The sequence below is a fragment of the Myxocyprinus asiaticus genome, chromosome 13, assembly GCF_019703515.2.
Source record: "Myxocyprinus asiaticus isolate MX2 ecotype Aquarium Trade chromosome 13, UBuf_Myxa_2, whole genome shotgun sequence".
Lineage (NCBI taxonomy): Eukaryota > Metazoa > Chordata > Actinopteri > Cypriniformes > Catostomidae > Myxocyprinus > Myxocyprinus asiaticus.
In genome coordinates, this window is record NC_059356.1 from 17,687,688 (window position 1) to 17,704,988 (window position 17,301).

Here is a 17,301-nt window from a genome sequence, read left to right on the forward strand (position 1 = left end):
TAATATGAATATCATTGTTTTAATATTACACTCTAAATATTGCTGGGTTATTTTTTATTTATATATTAAGTATATAGTAAAAAAAAAATATTTTTATAAAGTAAATAATACAAATTGTTGTATAATGTAGTATATATTTTCTCTTTAATATTAATAATTAAAATAATAATAATAATATTAAAATGAACATCAATGTTTTAATGTAGCGTTCTAATTTATACTAATTACAATATGTTCCGTCTGAGTAATGTTGTTTCTCTGGATAAAAATATAAGCTTTTCCGGTGCTTCTTCCGCCGTCAGAAATTGGGCATGTTTTTCTTTTTTTTTTTTTTTTTTTTTTTTATGAGCCCACGGCTGATGCATAACTTGCGTCTACCAATCAACGCGAGGCGTTACGAGCGCGAGCTGCACTCTCAGCCACTGAGAGCAGTCAATGAATATTTATGCCGAGGCTGCTCAATCCCCACCGCTCAAAGTTGGTGGATCACCAGTGGGAGGTTGTCTCCGTTATAGAACATCACCAGCTCGATGCGATTAAGATCCATCGTTTGCGCCCATTGCCACTTGAAATCAGCGGTTTGAAGGACGGAGGTGTCAAAATTGCACCCCAAAAGCTGAACGCGTCTCGTTTTGGCTGAGGACGTGCCTTGCACATCACTTCAGAAGACTTTGCTGTTTCTACCCCCCCCCCCCCCCCACCCCCTCTAAGATGCCAAAACTTGGTCCATCATCAGCATCACCCGCAGCCTACATCAAGCCGGGCTGCTCATTTGGAAGGAAGCCCGACCGCAGCCTTTCTAATCTGCAATTTCAATCCGATGAATTGTGACAAAGGCTGTCAGCGTCAGAATTAGAAATCGATACACCAGACGTTCCTCTGGAATTTTAACCATCCTTTCCTCCCGCACGTGAAGCTGGCGCGTAGCGCTCCGCCTGCTCCTCGCAGTTTCAGATGTTTGCCGCGTTGATGCTGACAGACTATTGTTGTTGAGTGTCCATGCGAGACTTGGGGTGAAAACATGTCTGGCCACTTCTCTGAGAGGATCGCTGCTATCAGAGATGGCATTTTGGTCCAGCACTTCTTTTTTTACTTCTAAAGTGCCCCGGAAGATCTTATTCATGTTCACCCTCTCCCTTTCTGTCACCTATTTGTTCTATAGCTTGATGAGCTGTTACAACTCCTTCCAGTTCCAGGAGAACTACGTTTATCAGGCGAGGCTGGTGACAGAGGAAACAACTTTTGTCACGCTAAGGGAAAAACTTTACCCGACTTCTTCCCAGGGCTATTTCGACGAGGAAATAATAGAAAGCTCGGCGACAGAGCAAACTATCGCCGTCTCGAGTTTGAGAAACAACGCGGGTCTCGAGGAGAGCACGGCGGCATGGGCGCGAGTTCCGGCGGCTCCGACCAGCAGCGTTTCGGGCTACCAGCACCCGGAATTCAGCACCACGGACAGCGAGCACCGTAGAGTGGTGAACTGCACCTCGGATTACGGGGAGAAAAAATTGCCCCAAGCCATTATAATCGGAGTAAAGAAAGGGGGTACAAGGGCTCTGCTCGAAGCTTTGCGGGTTCATCCCGATGTCCGAGCGGTTGGGAATGAGCCGCACTTCTTTGACAGGAACTACGAGAAAGGTCTGGATTGGTACAGGTGCGCGCTTTCATGTTTGTCTTTTGTTTAGTTTAAATCAGAGATGAGGTCTTTTTTAAATTGACAGTGAAAAAGGGAATGCATTTTGTAGATTTTCCACATTATTATTTTCTGATTTGACAGGCCTACATCAAATTGATTCAGTAATTTAGAAAAGCAGAGAATGAATGAGGCTTGCATTCCGTAAAAAAAAAAAAAAAAAAAAAAAAAAAAAAAAAGTCTTGTTAGGGCAGTTATATACATATGCATATACATATACATATACTGTACACACACACACATATAGAGCCTATATATATATATATATATATATATATATATATATATATATATATATATATATATATATATATATACACACAGTACATTATTATTCATGTACATTATTGTTTCTTATTTTTAAAACAGGGACTGTGGTTCATTTACATTCAAGCCACAGTCCCTCTTTTAAATATAAGAAAATAATTTATTGGAAAGTAAACATTATAATTATTGGGCAGGGTATGTCAGGAAGCATCAAAGAAAAACAATCCTCTGATCAAGCCTGACTGCATGATCATGTGTGCATTGGGGTTATCATTAAATATGGTTTGTGAATACTCATGTAAACGGCCTGAATAGTAACCCATCTGAAATATTGGCTACTTCTGTACACATTGCTTTGAATGACTATGCAACTACTGTAGTTAGTATATACTTGGTCATTTGCATCTATTTCCCTAGTGTGCTTTTGAGAGTAGGCTTTTACATAGATGATGATTCAAAAGTGACCAAGTTCCTAGCTGCAGATGATGCTTTAGTTCATCTTCAGCTTGTAGCATAATGACCACAGCTACCATGACTGTTTCATTTCATGGTGAATACATGTTCACATTCACTGCTCAGTGAAGCCAGGTGCAGGGAATGCTCTGATGACCTCTTTCAGCATGCCTGGGCTCCAGGCTCCCAGGTGTGCGCAAATCATGAGGTGCTTACTCAGGTGTATGTGCTCCCACAAACCCATCTTCAACTGCTCCCGACACACACTGGAACAAATCTAGTGATACTATTCCACATCTCTCCATGCTATTTGCAATCTGTGTCCATGCTGCCTACAGAATAGGTTATTATAGCCATGCCATTTTTCTTCTAATTAATTTACCTAACATTATTCATTCAAGCAGATGCCCATGGTCAGGAGATGCTTGTACAGAGATCAAAGGAGAGGCAAGCTGAAGCAGCTTTAAACCAAGGTGTGTTGTGTGTTTGGCAGTGCAGTGGATCTACTAGCACGGGTTTGTGAGTCAGAGCTTTGGGGCTAGGCAACATCTGCCACAAATTCACGTAATTGTCATTATGCTCGTTTTGTGGGGCTTATTAGACTGGTGGATGACAAGCCCACATAAATAACATCTAAGAGTGCTTGTATACTTCAGAGTCCCTGAGTCTGGCAAATCCCTTAATGACCTTCCATTTCTTTCCACATCCATGTGCCACATGACTTATAGCTTGCAGGAAGCTTAGATATGCTACTGCTTACCATACGCACTGATGGAACAATATTATAACCAGAAATAACTCTGTCAGGCTAGATCATAGGGCAAAATGATGGCTAAATGTAGCATTTCACCAAAAAAATAAATGAATCTGTGAAATAAATAAATAAATGTATACATCATAATAAACCATATATTGTTTCAGTATACAACACAAACAATATACAACATACAATCATTCGTGTTTTAATGTTGGCCTTGGTGCCTGAGTCAATAATCTCATTAAATGTATCAAACTGATTTGCATTTGCAGCAGTGGCTCATTTAATACTTGGTATTGGCTGTAAAGCTTAAACATGTGACATGGGTAGTTCATAAATGTAAATAATTTGCATATATTAGCAATTTAACTTGCTGGTGACTGATTACACTTAAACCCTTGGCACAAATAAGCTACAGGCAAAGTGTTACATTTAAACTCATCATTAATACATTTCCAGTGGAAAGGGCTTTTTTTGGGCATCATTCGGTGGGCATTTATATCACAAGGAGTTAGATAATCTTTTCAGTCTTGAAATATGATGGTAAACCTCCTTGACATTTATTTTATGGGCTGACACAATGTTTAAAAGGCTTGTCAGGGAGGACCCCATGTTCGGTTAAACTACATACTGCTTTTAAGAGAAGCCTCACTTTCACCAAGTGGGTAATGCGTTCCCTCTGTCAAATAATAATAGCTCACTATCATTCGAATAAATCGCACCACTGCTGGGGTCCATTCATGGCTTAAAAGTCTGCAGAAAAGCAGAAAAGAGGGAGTTAAACCAGTGCAGTCCTTTGTTTTTCTTTTTGTTTTTTTACATGAAATAGTGCATGTTGATTTTACTACAAAACACGTTCACTCTGTTGTCTGTATTTAGTCATTTCTGTCATTTAAGTATAAATTTGATTAATATTGTCATTTTTATAGGCCTAGTACTCAAATAAGATATTTGAAAAATTTAAATTCTAGTCTGACATGCTATTCAACTGTTCTATTCAATGGTCCCCCACGCAGTATTCAGAGCTGAAGATCCTTGGCTATTTGACCTCAGGAGAATTCTTCGGTCTTTGTGAATGATCATGAGCCTGTAAAAGGATATAAAATACATTCTGATCATTGATAGCTACATAGCGCTGAATCCTACGCATTGCTCATGCCCTGTCCGAGGCTATACAATGAAGCACTCTAATTCCATCACCTTTTTATTCACTGATGCCCCCTTGTTTGCTGCTGAAGAGAAGAACTTGTGGTCAGAAATGTCCTGTCCTGTGCACATTTTTGCAGTTTAAAAGAATATTCCAGGTAAAATACAAGATAAGCTCTATCAACAGCATCTGTGCTGCTGGCAGCATCTTAAATGTTTGCCCTATAGACTTCCATTTATAAGTGCATAAATGTCAATGTTTTTTTTTCTTATTTTTTATTTATTTATTTATTTTACAGATATTCCTCTTCTTTTTATTATGTTTCTTAACAAATTTAAGCAAACTGTTTAGTGCAGTACCCATTCAAACTTGGTTTTGTATTTTTCTTTAAACTTAAATCATTTATTTTTTGTAAAAAGTCACCACTAGCGTCACCAAATGGAATTGCAAAAATAATCAAATAACACACTATACACTTTCAATATACTGTACATACACTATGCACTCAGCCATGTAGTGTATACATTATAAAAGTATAGTATTATCCCAAATGACAATTTAAAAAATTGACACTTTTTTAACTACACGGAAGCATCTGCCATTTAATTCGGTGGATATGATGATTTAAAGGCATGCAATGTGTTGCTGCTAGCTTTAGCGTGTTAGCCAATCTCAAACAATGTACATTTTCACACAACGTGGGGGGATGGTAAAGCATTCAACTCGAGTTTCGCTAGTTGCTTCATTCTCCATTATTTACAATTGTTTTGCCAGACCAGCAACACAGCCAGGTAACTCCACCCCTTCCGCTACGTACGGCAATCCGCGGGTGCTGAATGCATGAAGTGTCCAACAATCCACGCTCTGTGTTGACGGTTGAAGAAGTGGATCATCCTGGTACTCATGGTACACTTCTATTTGTTGCATTTTCTGTTTTAACATATTACTCTAACTACTTACACTTAAAATTAAATAGAGTAGTGCAGAAGTGTGCGGTGGGACGCGCATTTAGTTTTCAAACAAATTCTAGAAAACTCCCTCGTCTTCCACTGGTTGTACAAAAAGATAGCCCCGCCCCAATTTCACACCATTGGTTGAGCCAATTAGCTGGAAGGGCCACTTAAACAAACAGAGGAATGTTTGGATAGTGCCACAGTGTTACACTTTTAGATGACATCAACCTACAAATGGGATACAAGAAAGAAATGTAACATCGAAAAAAATGACACATCAGCTTTAAGACTGAAATCTCAATTTAAGATTAAAATAATAATAAAAAGAAACTACTATATGGACCCTTTTCACACTTCTAGGTTTTGGAACTCGGAAGTAAACAACAGCAGGGTAAACTCGATAGAGGTGAATGTGAATGAATGGGAGACCATGCCAAATATAATTTTTGCTGACCCATTGGCTCCCAAGTGTATTTCAAATTGTGTTTATGTTTTATTAAAACAATTGCAATTACCCTCCTCGGCTTGAATGACATGCCTGAGCCCTCTTGATGTGCAGTTGAACAGAGGATTTGACGAAAAATGCAATCGGGAGGAGTGGTTCATCCAGGGTCTCAGTGATGGTGACTGTAGCCGAGGAGGGTGGCGCCTCTCGGGTTGAGGGCGGAGGGTAAAGACCCTGGGTCAATGCATTGGGAGGAGCGGTTCCTCCAGGGTCTCAGTGGCGGTGACTGAAGCCGAGGATGGTGGCTCCCCTTGGAAACATCTCATCATGATCTGTGTGAAAAGGGTCCAATGTATTTGATAGAATGTTCTGATTTCAAAATTGAACAGACTGTTATGATGTCATCATAATATTTGCATATGAAATGTGACTGGTCGTTTCTTTCTTGCAGCTATAGAGAACCATCAATAGTTTCAACCATCTTTAGTCAGCAACTGCAAAGTGGCAGAACCAAAGCTAAAACCTAAGCTTGCAAATGCAAATCTAGGCATGCATAACATGTCATTTATTTATTTGTTTATTTTCTATTTCTTTTTATTTTTTAATGAATATCAAGATTAAAATGCATTTAAATGTATAAGGCAGCTTGTATATATTAGGCTCTGTAACAATTATTTTGTTGCCTTGGAAGCACTGGAATTTTTGTGATGCAAACTGTGAAAATCCGTATTTTCAGTAAATACAAATCTAGTTTTGTATGTTTTTACAAAATGAGGGACAAGTTGTAATGATTTTCTATGATAATCAACAGTTTGCCTCAAATTATTTTGATAGAGCTTAACTTGTATTTAAACGGGACAATTCCTATGGTCATGTATAATGAACCATCAGTGGGTTTGTGAGGAGTGTGAACAGCATTGCAGAGTTGATTCCTTCCATCAGCCGCTGAGACATGAGCCTCTGACAGGTGGCGAAAGTCGTAGATGCAGATCCTCTGCTGTGCGAAGCAGGACAGAGCCTAAATCCAGCGTTTATCCCTTGTTTACCCTTCCTCAGCATGCCACTCTGCAGTTCAAGCCCGACTCCCTCCTCCTGCCTTGTGGCTTTAAACTGTGAGGGGAGGTGGGCTGCTTCCCATCTCAAGCTGGATGCCATCTCACTCCTTACTCCTCCACGTCTCTGCACCTCCCTGTGATGCCCCAATCTGCCTGCTCCTGATAAGCTCCCGCCAAGGCATACAAGGACGCACCTCTGGGTACTCAGATGCCAACATGACAGTCATGGAATTAAATGTTTTAATTAGCAGCATGCCCCTGTGCCTGTCGAGAGTGTGGACTGCTGCAGTCAGGTCTGTCTCATCCCCCAATTTCCACTTAATTAAATTCACCGACACAACAGAACCCAGTGACTACAAGAGCGTCTACCCTGCCACTTCACATGTTTATGTCCATCACTGTTATCTTTTGACTAGGTGCAAATATTCTTCAATCCCACTGACTACATTAGTCTCTGCTGGTTGTACTGACATGCAGCTGGGTAGTTGATGCATAATATGTAAAAAAAAAATAAAAAAAATAAATGTAGCTAAAAATGTACATAAGGGAAAGCATATATATCTTAGGTCCTGTAACTGATCACCATTTCTTTTAAGTTCTTCACCATTTTTAATCAGCTTTGTGCCTTCACTAGTTCATTTTAAGTAGTCCTACAGTATGAAAAATGTATTTTTAAAAGTACAAATATTCCATATAGGCTCAATAGGTCATTAAATCGTCAGGCATAATAATGCAGGTCAAGCCACCATACTGTTATTATACAGACTTGGTTTAGGGTTTTTCTAAAAGCCCTAAACCAAGATCAAAATTATCAAATTGTAACTCTTAATACAGCTTTCAAGCTACATTCACCACAACTCGGCACAGACCTTCAGACTGTTTGGACTTGTGTGCTATGTCTTTTTAAAAGAATAGTTAAAGGTGCATTCAGTAGTTTGGAGGCAAACTTTAAAAAGTTGTACACATTAACGAATGAATTGTGTTTTTGTTAAGTTTGATCCAAATGGTGTACACTCACATGAGATGAAGACTGGACTATACATTTTTATTATTCTACATGGTGCGGGTCACCCCCTTCAGTGTGTTTCGCCATGTTGAAATCACATGACCAGTGGTGTTTCACTAAATGTTGAAGAAAAGAATCCTCACGCTAACTGGCTGCTTCCTGTGTAGATAGATACACTTGGCTATGCTTAGAACAGTGTTGTTTGGTGATGTGAAGAGCGAAAAGAATCAGAATGAGCTTTATTGCCAAGTTTGCTTACACACACAAGGAATTTGTCACAATGGAACATACTTATTTAGCATCGGAGACAGTGGTAGATCCAGTAGCTGTACTGCTGAAGAAGCAAAAAAAGGTCTGAAGCAACTTGCTTCAAACAAGAAGACAGAAAGACTGGCAAAGGCAAAAAAACGGTAACGGTAAGGCATCTACGTCTTCATTAGTTTAGTGCAAAGTAGCCTGGCACAGCGATTGTTGTGGATTTTGTGTAAACCAAGACGGTGGTTGCTTGGAAATAAAATGAGTTCTTCAAATACAGTATTCATGGACATGCTAAATTTGATCATTAAAAACTATTATAATCTTCCCTTTACCATGACATTCTGTATCGCTAGATAATTGAGGTTAATTTTACACTAAGCAGTTCTTCTTAATAAAGGTAATAACTGTCTTTAGAAATAATGTGAAACATAGACAGTCTCCAAAGATTATTGATATGAGGGACAATAATAATCTATCCTTAACAGTAGAAGCATGTTCGTTTGATTTCTGATGTTTGTTTTCGGGCAAAGCAATTATATTATAGGACATGTATTTCACCACTGGAGTCATATGGATTACTTTTATGCTGCCTTTATATGCTTTTTGAGCTTTAAAGTTTTGGACTTTGTGAACTTGCATTGTATGGACCTACAGAGCTGAGATATACTTCTAAAAATCTTCATTTGAGTCATACACATCTGGAATGGCATAAAGGTGAGTAAATTAACTATTCCTTTTTCAGACTTGCAGTTTTCCTATAGTTGATAATCGAAATTCCCATAGACTTACATTGATGGAATATTCAAATGAGCCAAGACTTTGTTTGTGATTTCATACTCTTTCAGTCTATCTGTCAATCTATCTGTTTAGCAACACTTTAGCAACTAGCAAGAACACCATAGTTACACCTAGCAACAAGCTAGAAAGCCCAGCAACCAACCAGAGCACCCTAGCTACTGTTACCAATCAGCCAGAGCATCCTAGAAAGGGCTGGGTGGTTAATAAAATTTTGTTTTCAATTACGATTTTGGCTTCCAATGATTATGAAAACAAGATAATCGAGATAAAACTATTATTGTGCTGCATTCCGTTTCACAATTATGCTCTCGTTTTGTCTTGTGTTATAAATCCAGCGCACCCCTTTCCTTTACAGTGGTGCACTTTCGCCCCTCCCTAAAAGCCCAAACTCACTCCCCACCAGGCTGTGACATGTTTAGTTCAGCTCGAAGCAAAATGATGGAAAGAGAGCCTTTGGTCATTTTTATATATTGAATAAATGTTTAGTAGTTTTATTTGGTTGTGTAAGTGCACTAGGGCTGGGCAACAGGACTCTTACAAAGAACCTGATGCAGACTGCGAAACTCAATTGATGAAAGATGATCGACAATATCAGGAAATGGCAAAACCATGGATCTGGGAAGTCAGCAAATATATTAAACAATAGCCCAGGGTGTGAAACTAGCACCTGCCACTTGCCAAATGCGACGAGGCTGAATCCAGTAAGCAAGCTCCTCGTCCAAATGTATTTCATGCACGAGTAATTTTGCTCAAATATCCACAACAGGCAGGCGACCTGTAAGACGTCTCGGAGTGACACATGACAAGAAATGCTGTTAGTCACAAAGACATGCGCTTGAAAAACACACTTTATTATATTTTTAAGAATAGACAAAAGAAAAGCCGTTATTGCTTGTGTTTGATTCGTTGTTTGTTCAGAGGCTTGCAGCGCGACACTGTCAATTGGAACACACACATGTAAAGAGTTTTTACTCTTTATTTCTGTGTTTCATTCGTCTGAAAACTGTTTGCAAGAATAATGTCGTCTATGAGAATGCTGCAAATTATCTCAGATCATCTCAGGAGGTGCTGTGAGTTTAGTTTGCTTTATTTCCATGCGGTCGGCATGCAATGTGAATGCAACTCCGCAGGTTCAGTAATATATATCTTTGTATTCAAGAAACAAAGACGAAAGTGATTAAATCCAAAAATAATACAAGACACGTTCACATTGAATCTAAATTTAGTTTTATTTTATTTTATTTTATTTTATTAATGCATTAACTGTATTACCAAAACGCAATACAAACACAAATTTGATAAGAACACACATTTGGCAGCATTATTTTGGGAACACAAGGGAATCTATTAGGCTTTATTATATGATTATTATATTATTATTTATAATATATGATTATTATTATTTAGGGGTCCAAGCACTGAAGGTGCAGGAACTCTATTGTATTTTTTTCCGATTTTCTTATTATTTTTCTTATTATTTTATTTTTTCTGCCCTAAATGTGTCTGGGCATCAGAGACCACCACTACTCCCACTACACCCACTACTCAGGCGTACAGAGATACATCCTTGAGATACTAGGTGGCGCTATTGCAAACAAAACAAACAAAAATCACATTTTGGGCCATAAATCTTGAACCGTAAGGGCTAGAAACAAAATTGTTTTTTTCCTCTGATTCCTTGCATCATGCTGAGGAGTTTTAACTCCTGACAGCTATTTTGGATTGTTTGAAAAAAAATTCAAAACGAACTCATCCTGGGCCGTTTGCCAGATCAGAACCAAACCAGTGCAGAATGATTCAGCAGAGTCCCAATATGAAAAGATGCTTTACGCATCTATTTGGATCGCACGCAGAGCCTTAGAAGCTCCGAGCAGCTCTTTGTCTGCTTTGGTGGACAGTGGAAAGGAAGTACTGTCTCCAAACAGAGGATCGCCCACTAGGCCACTGACGCCATCACGATGGCATATCAGGCTCAGGACGTGCCACCCCCTGCGGGGTTACGAGCCCACTCTACCAGGAGTGTGGTGGCCTCCTGGGCCCTGGCCAATGGTGCCTCTTTGGCAGACATCTGCAGTGCATCAGGCTGGGCAACACCCAACACCTTTTTGAGGTTCTACAATCTCCGGGTTGAGCTGGTCTCATCCCGTGTATTGGAAGGCACGGGACAGTTCTGGGACAGCTGGCCAGGTGTACCGCTTGCACATAGTGCCTTTCCCCTCCCTTGAGGTGAAGACATGCGCTCTTGACTCCCAGTCGTGTTCACAGACTGTGATCCCTGGATGACTTTCCTCCTTAGCCCTCTGGCAGTTGAGTTTGCGGAGAATCTCGCTGCCGGCCCAGTACGTGTGCTAATGAGTCCCTGTACTGAGGTAGGTGCTCTACATGTGCTGGTTCCCCCAAGGCGACCCCATGTGATATCTTCCGCAAAATCGTTTCCCTGTCGGTAAACTGCGTCTTCCTTGTCGGTAAACTGCGTCTTCCTTTGGCAGAGACCCATCTGCCCCCGGTCACTATGCTCTGTAGAAACTCCTCCCCCTTCGGGTAGGACCTATCATGGGACCTCTCCACATGACATACTTCTGTCAAGACTCTGTAAGACCATGTGATGTATTCCACTCAAAATACCCCCCCGATGCAGACACTTATGGCTCCCAGTCGGTTAACAAATTCCACTCTTTTTGGGGAGAAAAGAGAGGGAAAGAGGCCTTGGCTGGGTTAGCCTGTCCCTATCGTTGGGCAGTCGACTTGTTCCTGATGGAGCGTTCGATGCTCATAAGAGTGTTGGGGGAGGTTACGTGATGGCCTGGTGTGCTGGCTACGAGGCACACAGCAGTCTGCCCGTCACACACCACCAGTTCACGTAACACAGTTCAGATAGTTGTGGCATTTTGTATAGGGACCCCTAGTGTCACTTCATCAACACAATGTCGAGTGAGTGACAGATAGGGAACATCTTGGTTATTTTCGTAACCTCCGTTCCCTGATGGAGGGAACGAGACATTGAGTCCCTCTTGCCACAACGCTGAACTACCCGCTGAAATGGCCGGGACCTGGTCTCGGCTTCTCAGCACAAAACCTGAATGAGTGGTTGCATACCAGCTCCTTTTATACCCGTATGTCCGTGGGAGTGGCATGCAAATTCCACTCACTAATTGTCATTGGCCTTTTTTTCCAAAAAGCAGAGGTGTTTGGGGCTCCCAAGAGTGACCCCTAGTGTCACTACATTGACACAACGTCTCGTTCCCTCCATCAGGGAACGGAGGTTACGAAAGTAACCAGGACGTTTATATATATATATATATATATATTATATTTAAGTTCAATAAATGCATGATGTTTCCAAAATCAGTGAGTAATCGTGTTAAATAATCTTAATCTCAATACTGACCAATAAAATCGTGATTATAATTTTTGCCATAATTGAGCAGCCCTACTAGAAACGCCTAGCAACCAACCAATGCCATGCGTATCAACAAGTTATAACACAGCTTAGCAATGTCTAGCAACAACTCAGTTGACCTTAGCAACCACTTAGTAATGCAGTCTGTCTATCTGACTGTCTGGGTTTTTTGTGTTCTGTCAATCTGATTGACTTTCTGTCTGACTATTAAACTTTCTGTATGTCTAAGTTTATCTTGACTCTAGATGGAGTTAGATGATTGTGTTCCTATAGCGCAATGGTAAAACATAGCACTATGGCAAGTTCATGGGTTCAGTGCCCTGGGAATGCACATACTGATAAAATGTATAGCCTGAATGCACTTGAAGTCACTTTGGATAAAAGTGTCTGCCAAATGCAGAAATGTAAATGTAATAATATAGCACATCACACTGCAGGACATGACAACTTTCTAAAAGTATTTCATGTTGACTTCCCAGCTACTGTGTTCTGCAGTGCTGACTGAGGCGCAGCAGTAGACAATCCTAAATAGATTTTTGTCATTACTTTGTTTTGACATATTGATGATATGTAGGCATCTTTGGAAATCTGTATTCAGCTTTTTGGTGTGTAGATACACATGCACATATTGTTTGGCCCTCCGGAAACAATGCCAGACAGCAATCTTGACAGTTCAATTACATCTGGTATTTGAAGTCAAAGAGCATTAAGGCATAAGCATTCGCACAGTGCCGCAGAGTAAAAGAAAGGTTCTTTGTGGCCTAAAGAAGCAAGGTGAAAAGTGAGATCGTATTGCTGAATTTACTCAAGGGTCAGCCTTTCAGCTATTCAAGTCCATTTCTTTTGTGGCACCAGAGTTATCCAGGGAATCACACCATTGCGTCTTTGATGGCTGAGAAAGAAAAATCCACCCAGCATCAAGCTTGTTCCTCCTATTCTAGACTACATCTTGTCTTACTCACTACTCAACGCCTGCTCCACTCTGACAGACATCCTTTCTGCCTGCTGGGATGAATCCTTCTACCGAGTTTCTAAAGTGATGATCGTCATTCAATTCCACAAGTTTAATTCACTTACGCTAAGAATCTAATTTGTCAATTTAATTTGCAGGCATTAAAAAATTGGCATCGGTACACAGTCGGCCATTAATGCACAGCTTCTGCCTGGCTTTTTGTCTGATTTTGAGAACTTTGCCGCAGTTTCAGCTCTAATCTCTCTGCAAAGCAAATAATAAGGCTGGTTAAGCTTTGTTAATTTTTTTATTTTTTTATTTTTTTACTGAGACTGAATAATCTGCCTAACTCATCCTTTTGCATTCCACAAAAGAAAGTCACATGTATGAGTTATTCCTTGTTAAAAGAATTCTCCAAGGGATTATTTACTTTTTGCATCATTGCCATGATGTGCTTCCATTTAGAAGAAACAATGATTCCATTCGACCAAGAACTGGTTTACAGCCACCTTAAAATTTATCTGAATAAGGCTTCCCTGGGACAAATAGGCATGTCATTCGTACTTGTCAAGATTCCAATTTTCTCTTTACGTTTCCAGCAGCACCCCATCCCCTCCCAATTTGCTTAAGGTGGGTGAGTGATGCAGTCTCAAGACATGATCCAAAAACAAGCAAATGCAGTTCAGACAGGAAGTATGACATGTTGAGGCCACACAGCGAGGGCAAACATGCTGCTTTCAGCATGTCTCACGGCTGCTCCTCTGACCTGACATTTAACTTAGCGGGGCTTTACGTTCCTTAGAGGAGAGATAGGGATGAGAAAATCAATCTTCCTGCTGGGAATGTGACACATGGCTTCACCTGCATCTCACTGTGACATCTGACACAAGGTACACAAAAATCACAATACACCATGTGGCTCTGACAGGTAGTAGAATCTAGAGTTAAGTGTTGGACAGTGGAATGATGGATTTGAGACTAGGGTTGAAACGATTATTCGACGTTATAGACAACAACATTTTCGTTGTCGAACAGTCGTTTGATCTCATTTAACGTAACATGAGATCAGATATGAAACTAATGATGGCGCATGAGAGCAGCACTGCAGCTCACACACTTGCTCCAGTTAGATTATTACAAGATGGCTCGCGACGAAGTGAATCATAATACATATGTGTTGCGGTGTGTATCTTATCGTGAAGAAAATCGGTGATATGCAGCTCTATTAAGAAGAGAGAGTTTGTTTTTTGAGAGTTAAAGATGGATCAATGTGAACAAAAAGGCGAGAGTGGGTGGTCTTTGCCCATTATCTACACTGCAGCTAAATACGTTTTTGATTTGTTGTTGTTTTCCAATAAATATATAAAACTCTTTTAATAAAGTACATTTACTTAAGGAGCTATACTGCAGAAGACAAATTTGTTGTCTGAGAATATTGAATATAATATTAAATATTTTAATATTTTAAAATATCTAAAAATCCTTAAAACAAGATACATTTACCTGAAGCAACATATAATATATTTAGACTTGCTTTCAGAGAATAGAACTTGAATATAAGTATATTTTGACTTTACTGCACTGGCAGGTGAATAAACAAGTGAAAAAATACACTTATATACAAAATTCACTTATATTCAAGATACATTCTCTGAAAGCAAGTCTAAATATATTATATGTTGTTTCTCAGGTAAATGTATCTTGTTTTAAGGATTTTTAGACATTATTAAAAGGAAAACAAGACAAAACACTTGATTACAATATGATTTTTTGCAGTTATTTTTTTATTTTATTTTTTTACTGAATTAAACTTAAGAAAAATTCATTTTTTCCTTTAACTCAATTAATGTAATTTAGAGGTATTTTGAAAAGATGATTTGATCCTCTTTATTGTTAGTAACCACATTTATTACAACCTTTTAAGCCAAGGTACAAGCTGAATAGTCAGTTAAGAGCTAATGATTAATCATTGCAATAATCGCCCGAATAGTTGAAATATCTTTTTAATAATCGTTAGATTAGTCTATTATCAAAATAATTGTTAGTTGCAGCCCTATTTGAGACAAAGGTTTTCTCACCGTTTCAAGAACAAGCTGATGTGTACAAATAAACAAGAGAGGCCGCTTCTCAGCGGTGCTACAGAGTAAACTATTCTTGACAAGTGCTGTCACGATATGAAAAATTTGTACCAATAAATAAAAAAATACCAACTAAATAGTGATATTTCTGACTGATCTCACTGTTAATTTGTTGACAGTATGTCAAAAGTTCTTCAGCTGAAATTGGACTGTGCCAGTGGTGTACTTGGGTCCATACGCACGGAAACGCAATATGCTTTTTCCCCAGGGCTGTTTGTGTACGATGACTTCTAAGGATCAATATTTGCATATACCCTTGGTATACCCACTTGCTTTGCTGCTTCAGAAGTCCATAATCTACTGTCTCATTAGTTTTCCTTTAACTGTATTCGATGCTGTTTTGTGAAACTGGTGATTCTTTGTTGTAATTGGTGCACACTTGAATTTGACCATTCCCAGCCTCTGATAACCGCTGTCACAGCCATCATTGACTGAGGGAATTCATTACAGTGAGTGGAGAGAGAGAGAGAGAGTCACCCTCACGCTTAAGTAGTATCAGGTACAATTAATTAGCAAAATATATTTTGCCAAACATCCTGTAAAATAACTAATCGTCCCGTAATTGATGGAAACATTTTGTTCTGAATATAATCCATAAGCGATGCTGTTTGTCCCATATTTTAGCATCACACACTCAAACTGCTGAGAATGTTTAACAAATTGAGAGAAATGGGCCTGAAACACAACGTTTGCGTGAGTTGTGTGAGATGTCGTCTGTTGCTTCACATGGACACTACACTTGACAGAAACGTCTGGGGGAAATATCAATATGACAATCAGTGCACATCTTCTGTCATGTTTTCTGTCAGAAGCTGGATAATTTTGTCAAAAATATACAGTATAGCATTAGAGTGCATGTTAATTGTTTCCCACAATTGGGATTTTAAAACATCAGTAAATGCACCTATTCATGACATGCCATTACAATTTATTTTGTTCTTTTCTTTTTTTTTTTTTTGCATATGTCAGAGCCAGGCACGTGCCATGGGCTTTGAGACTGGGCAAGCATCAAAGATTTTTAATACACATTGTTAAACGCTGTGCCCAAAACGCATTATATGGGTAAGTGTAATGTCATGGAAATGTTATAGACGTAAATTGTTGCCTTAGAACCCACTAGTCAATGGAAACAATTATGTCACAGAGGCAAACTTTTTGACCAAATTGTTTTAAATTCAGGACAGTAATATTGCTCATATCACACAAATAAAATATTGTCATATATTGAGCCAGCATGTTTATGTCCATTAAATCATACAATGAACCATAGTTCCAGAAGAGCTTGTTTTGACATACAACAAAAAGAAAAAGAAAAGACTGCAAGTTAGTTTCACTACGTCACTCTTTCCACAGTTCAGAAACACTGGAATGGACAGCAGCAATTAACTAATCTGACCACCAAAGACAACAATCTTAACCTGATTGCACAAGGCAAATGTATTGTAAAAACGGCAGTCATCCCTTAATATATTTTTTTAAACAGACACTAGTTAGAATTATAAAACAGACATACCACAAGAAGGACATGATTGCCAGATCACCACTTCATAGCCTCAGACTAATCAGAAACAATGACCAAGTATCAATAACACAGATTTTTGATAAATATATTAACTTACCTTTACCGGAACACAAAATCCATGCATCTCTCCTTGCAAATTAATATTTCCGTCACTTTGTTGTAAAAGTCGCCTGCTTGTTTATGTTTCGATAGCCTCTCTTTCTCAATTTGTAATTGAAATTAACTTTGCCAAATCCGCGTAGGTCGTCGGTGCTTACACTATATCCATTTTTGCGCTTAATAACGCATTAGTTATTGAACGTGAACTTGAACGTGTTGACACAAAACTAAGATCTAGCCTATCAGATAGCATGACTGAAGGAAGGAGCTTCTGATTGGCTTACTCGTTTAGGTAAGCATGTTTACCTTGGTCATTTGTAGTAGCAGGCGTGATTCAGTTTGAATGAACGCATAATGT

The 17,301-nt window shown here is 39.2% G+C and overlaps 1 protein-coding gene across 1 annotated transcript in view; it reads left to right on the plus strand.

Moving 5' to 3' along the window:
• The first annotated feature begins 800 nt into the window (after window positions 1-800).
• Window positions 801-17,301, plus strand: part of LOC127450079 (heparan sulfate glucosamine 3-O-sulfotransferase 4-like) — a 204,076-nt gene continuing 187,575 nt past the window's right edge. The window contains exon 1 of the mRNA XM_051713815.1: window positions 801-1,654. Coding sequence (XP_051569775.1) covers window positions 1,062-1,654 — 593 coding nt within the window. The 5' untranslated portion in view covers window positions 801-1,061. The remainder of the gene's footprint in view (window positions 1,655-17,301) is intronic.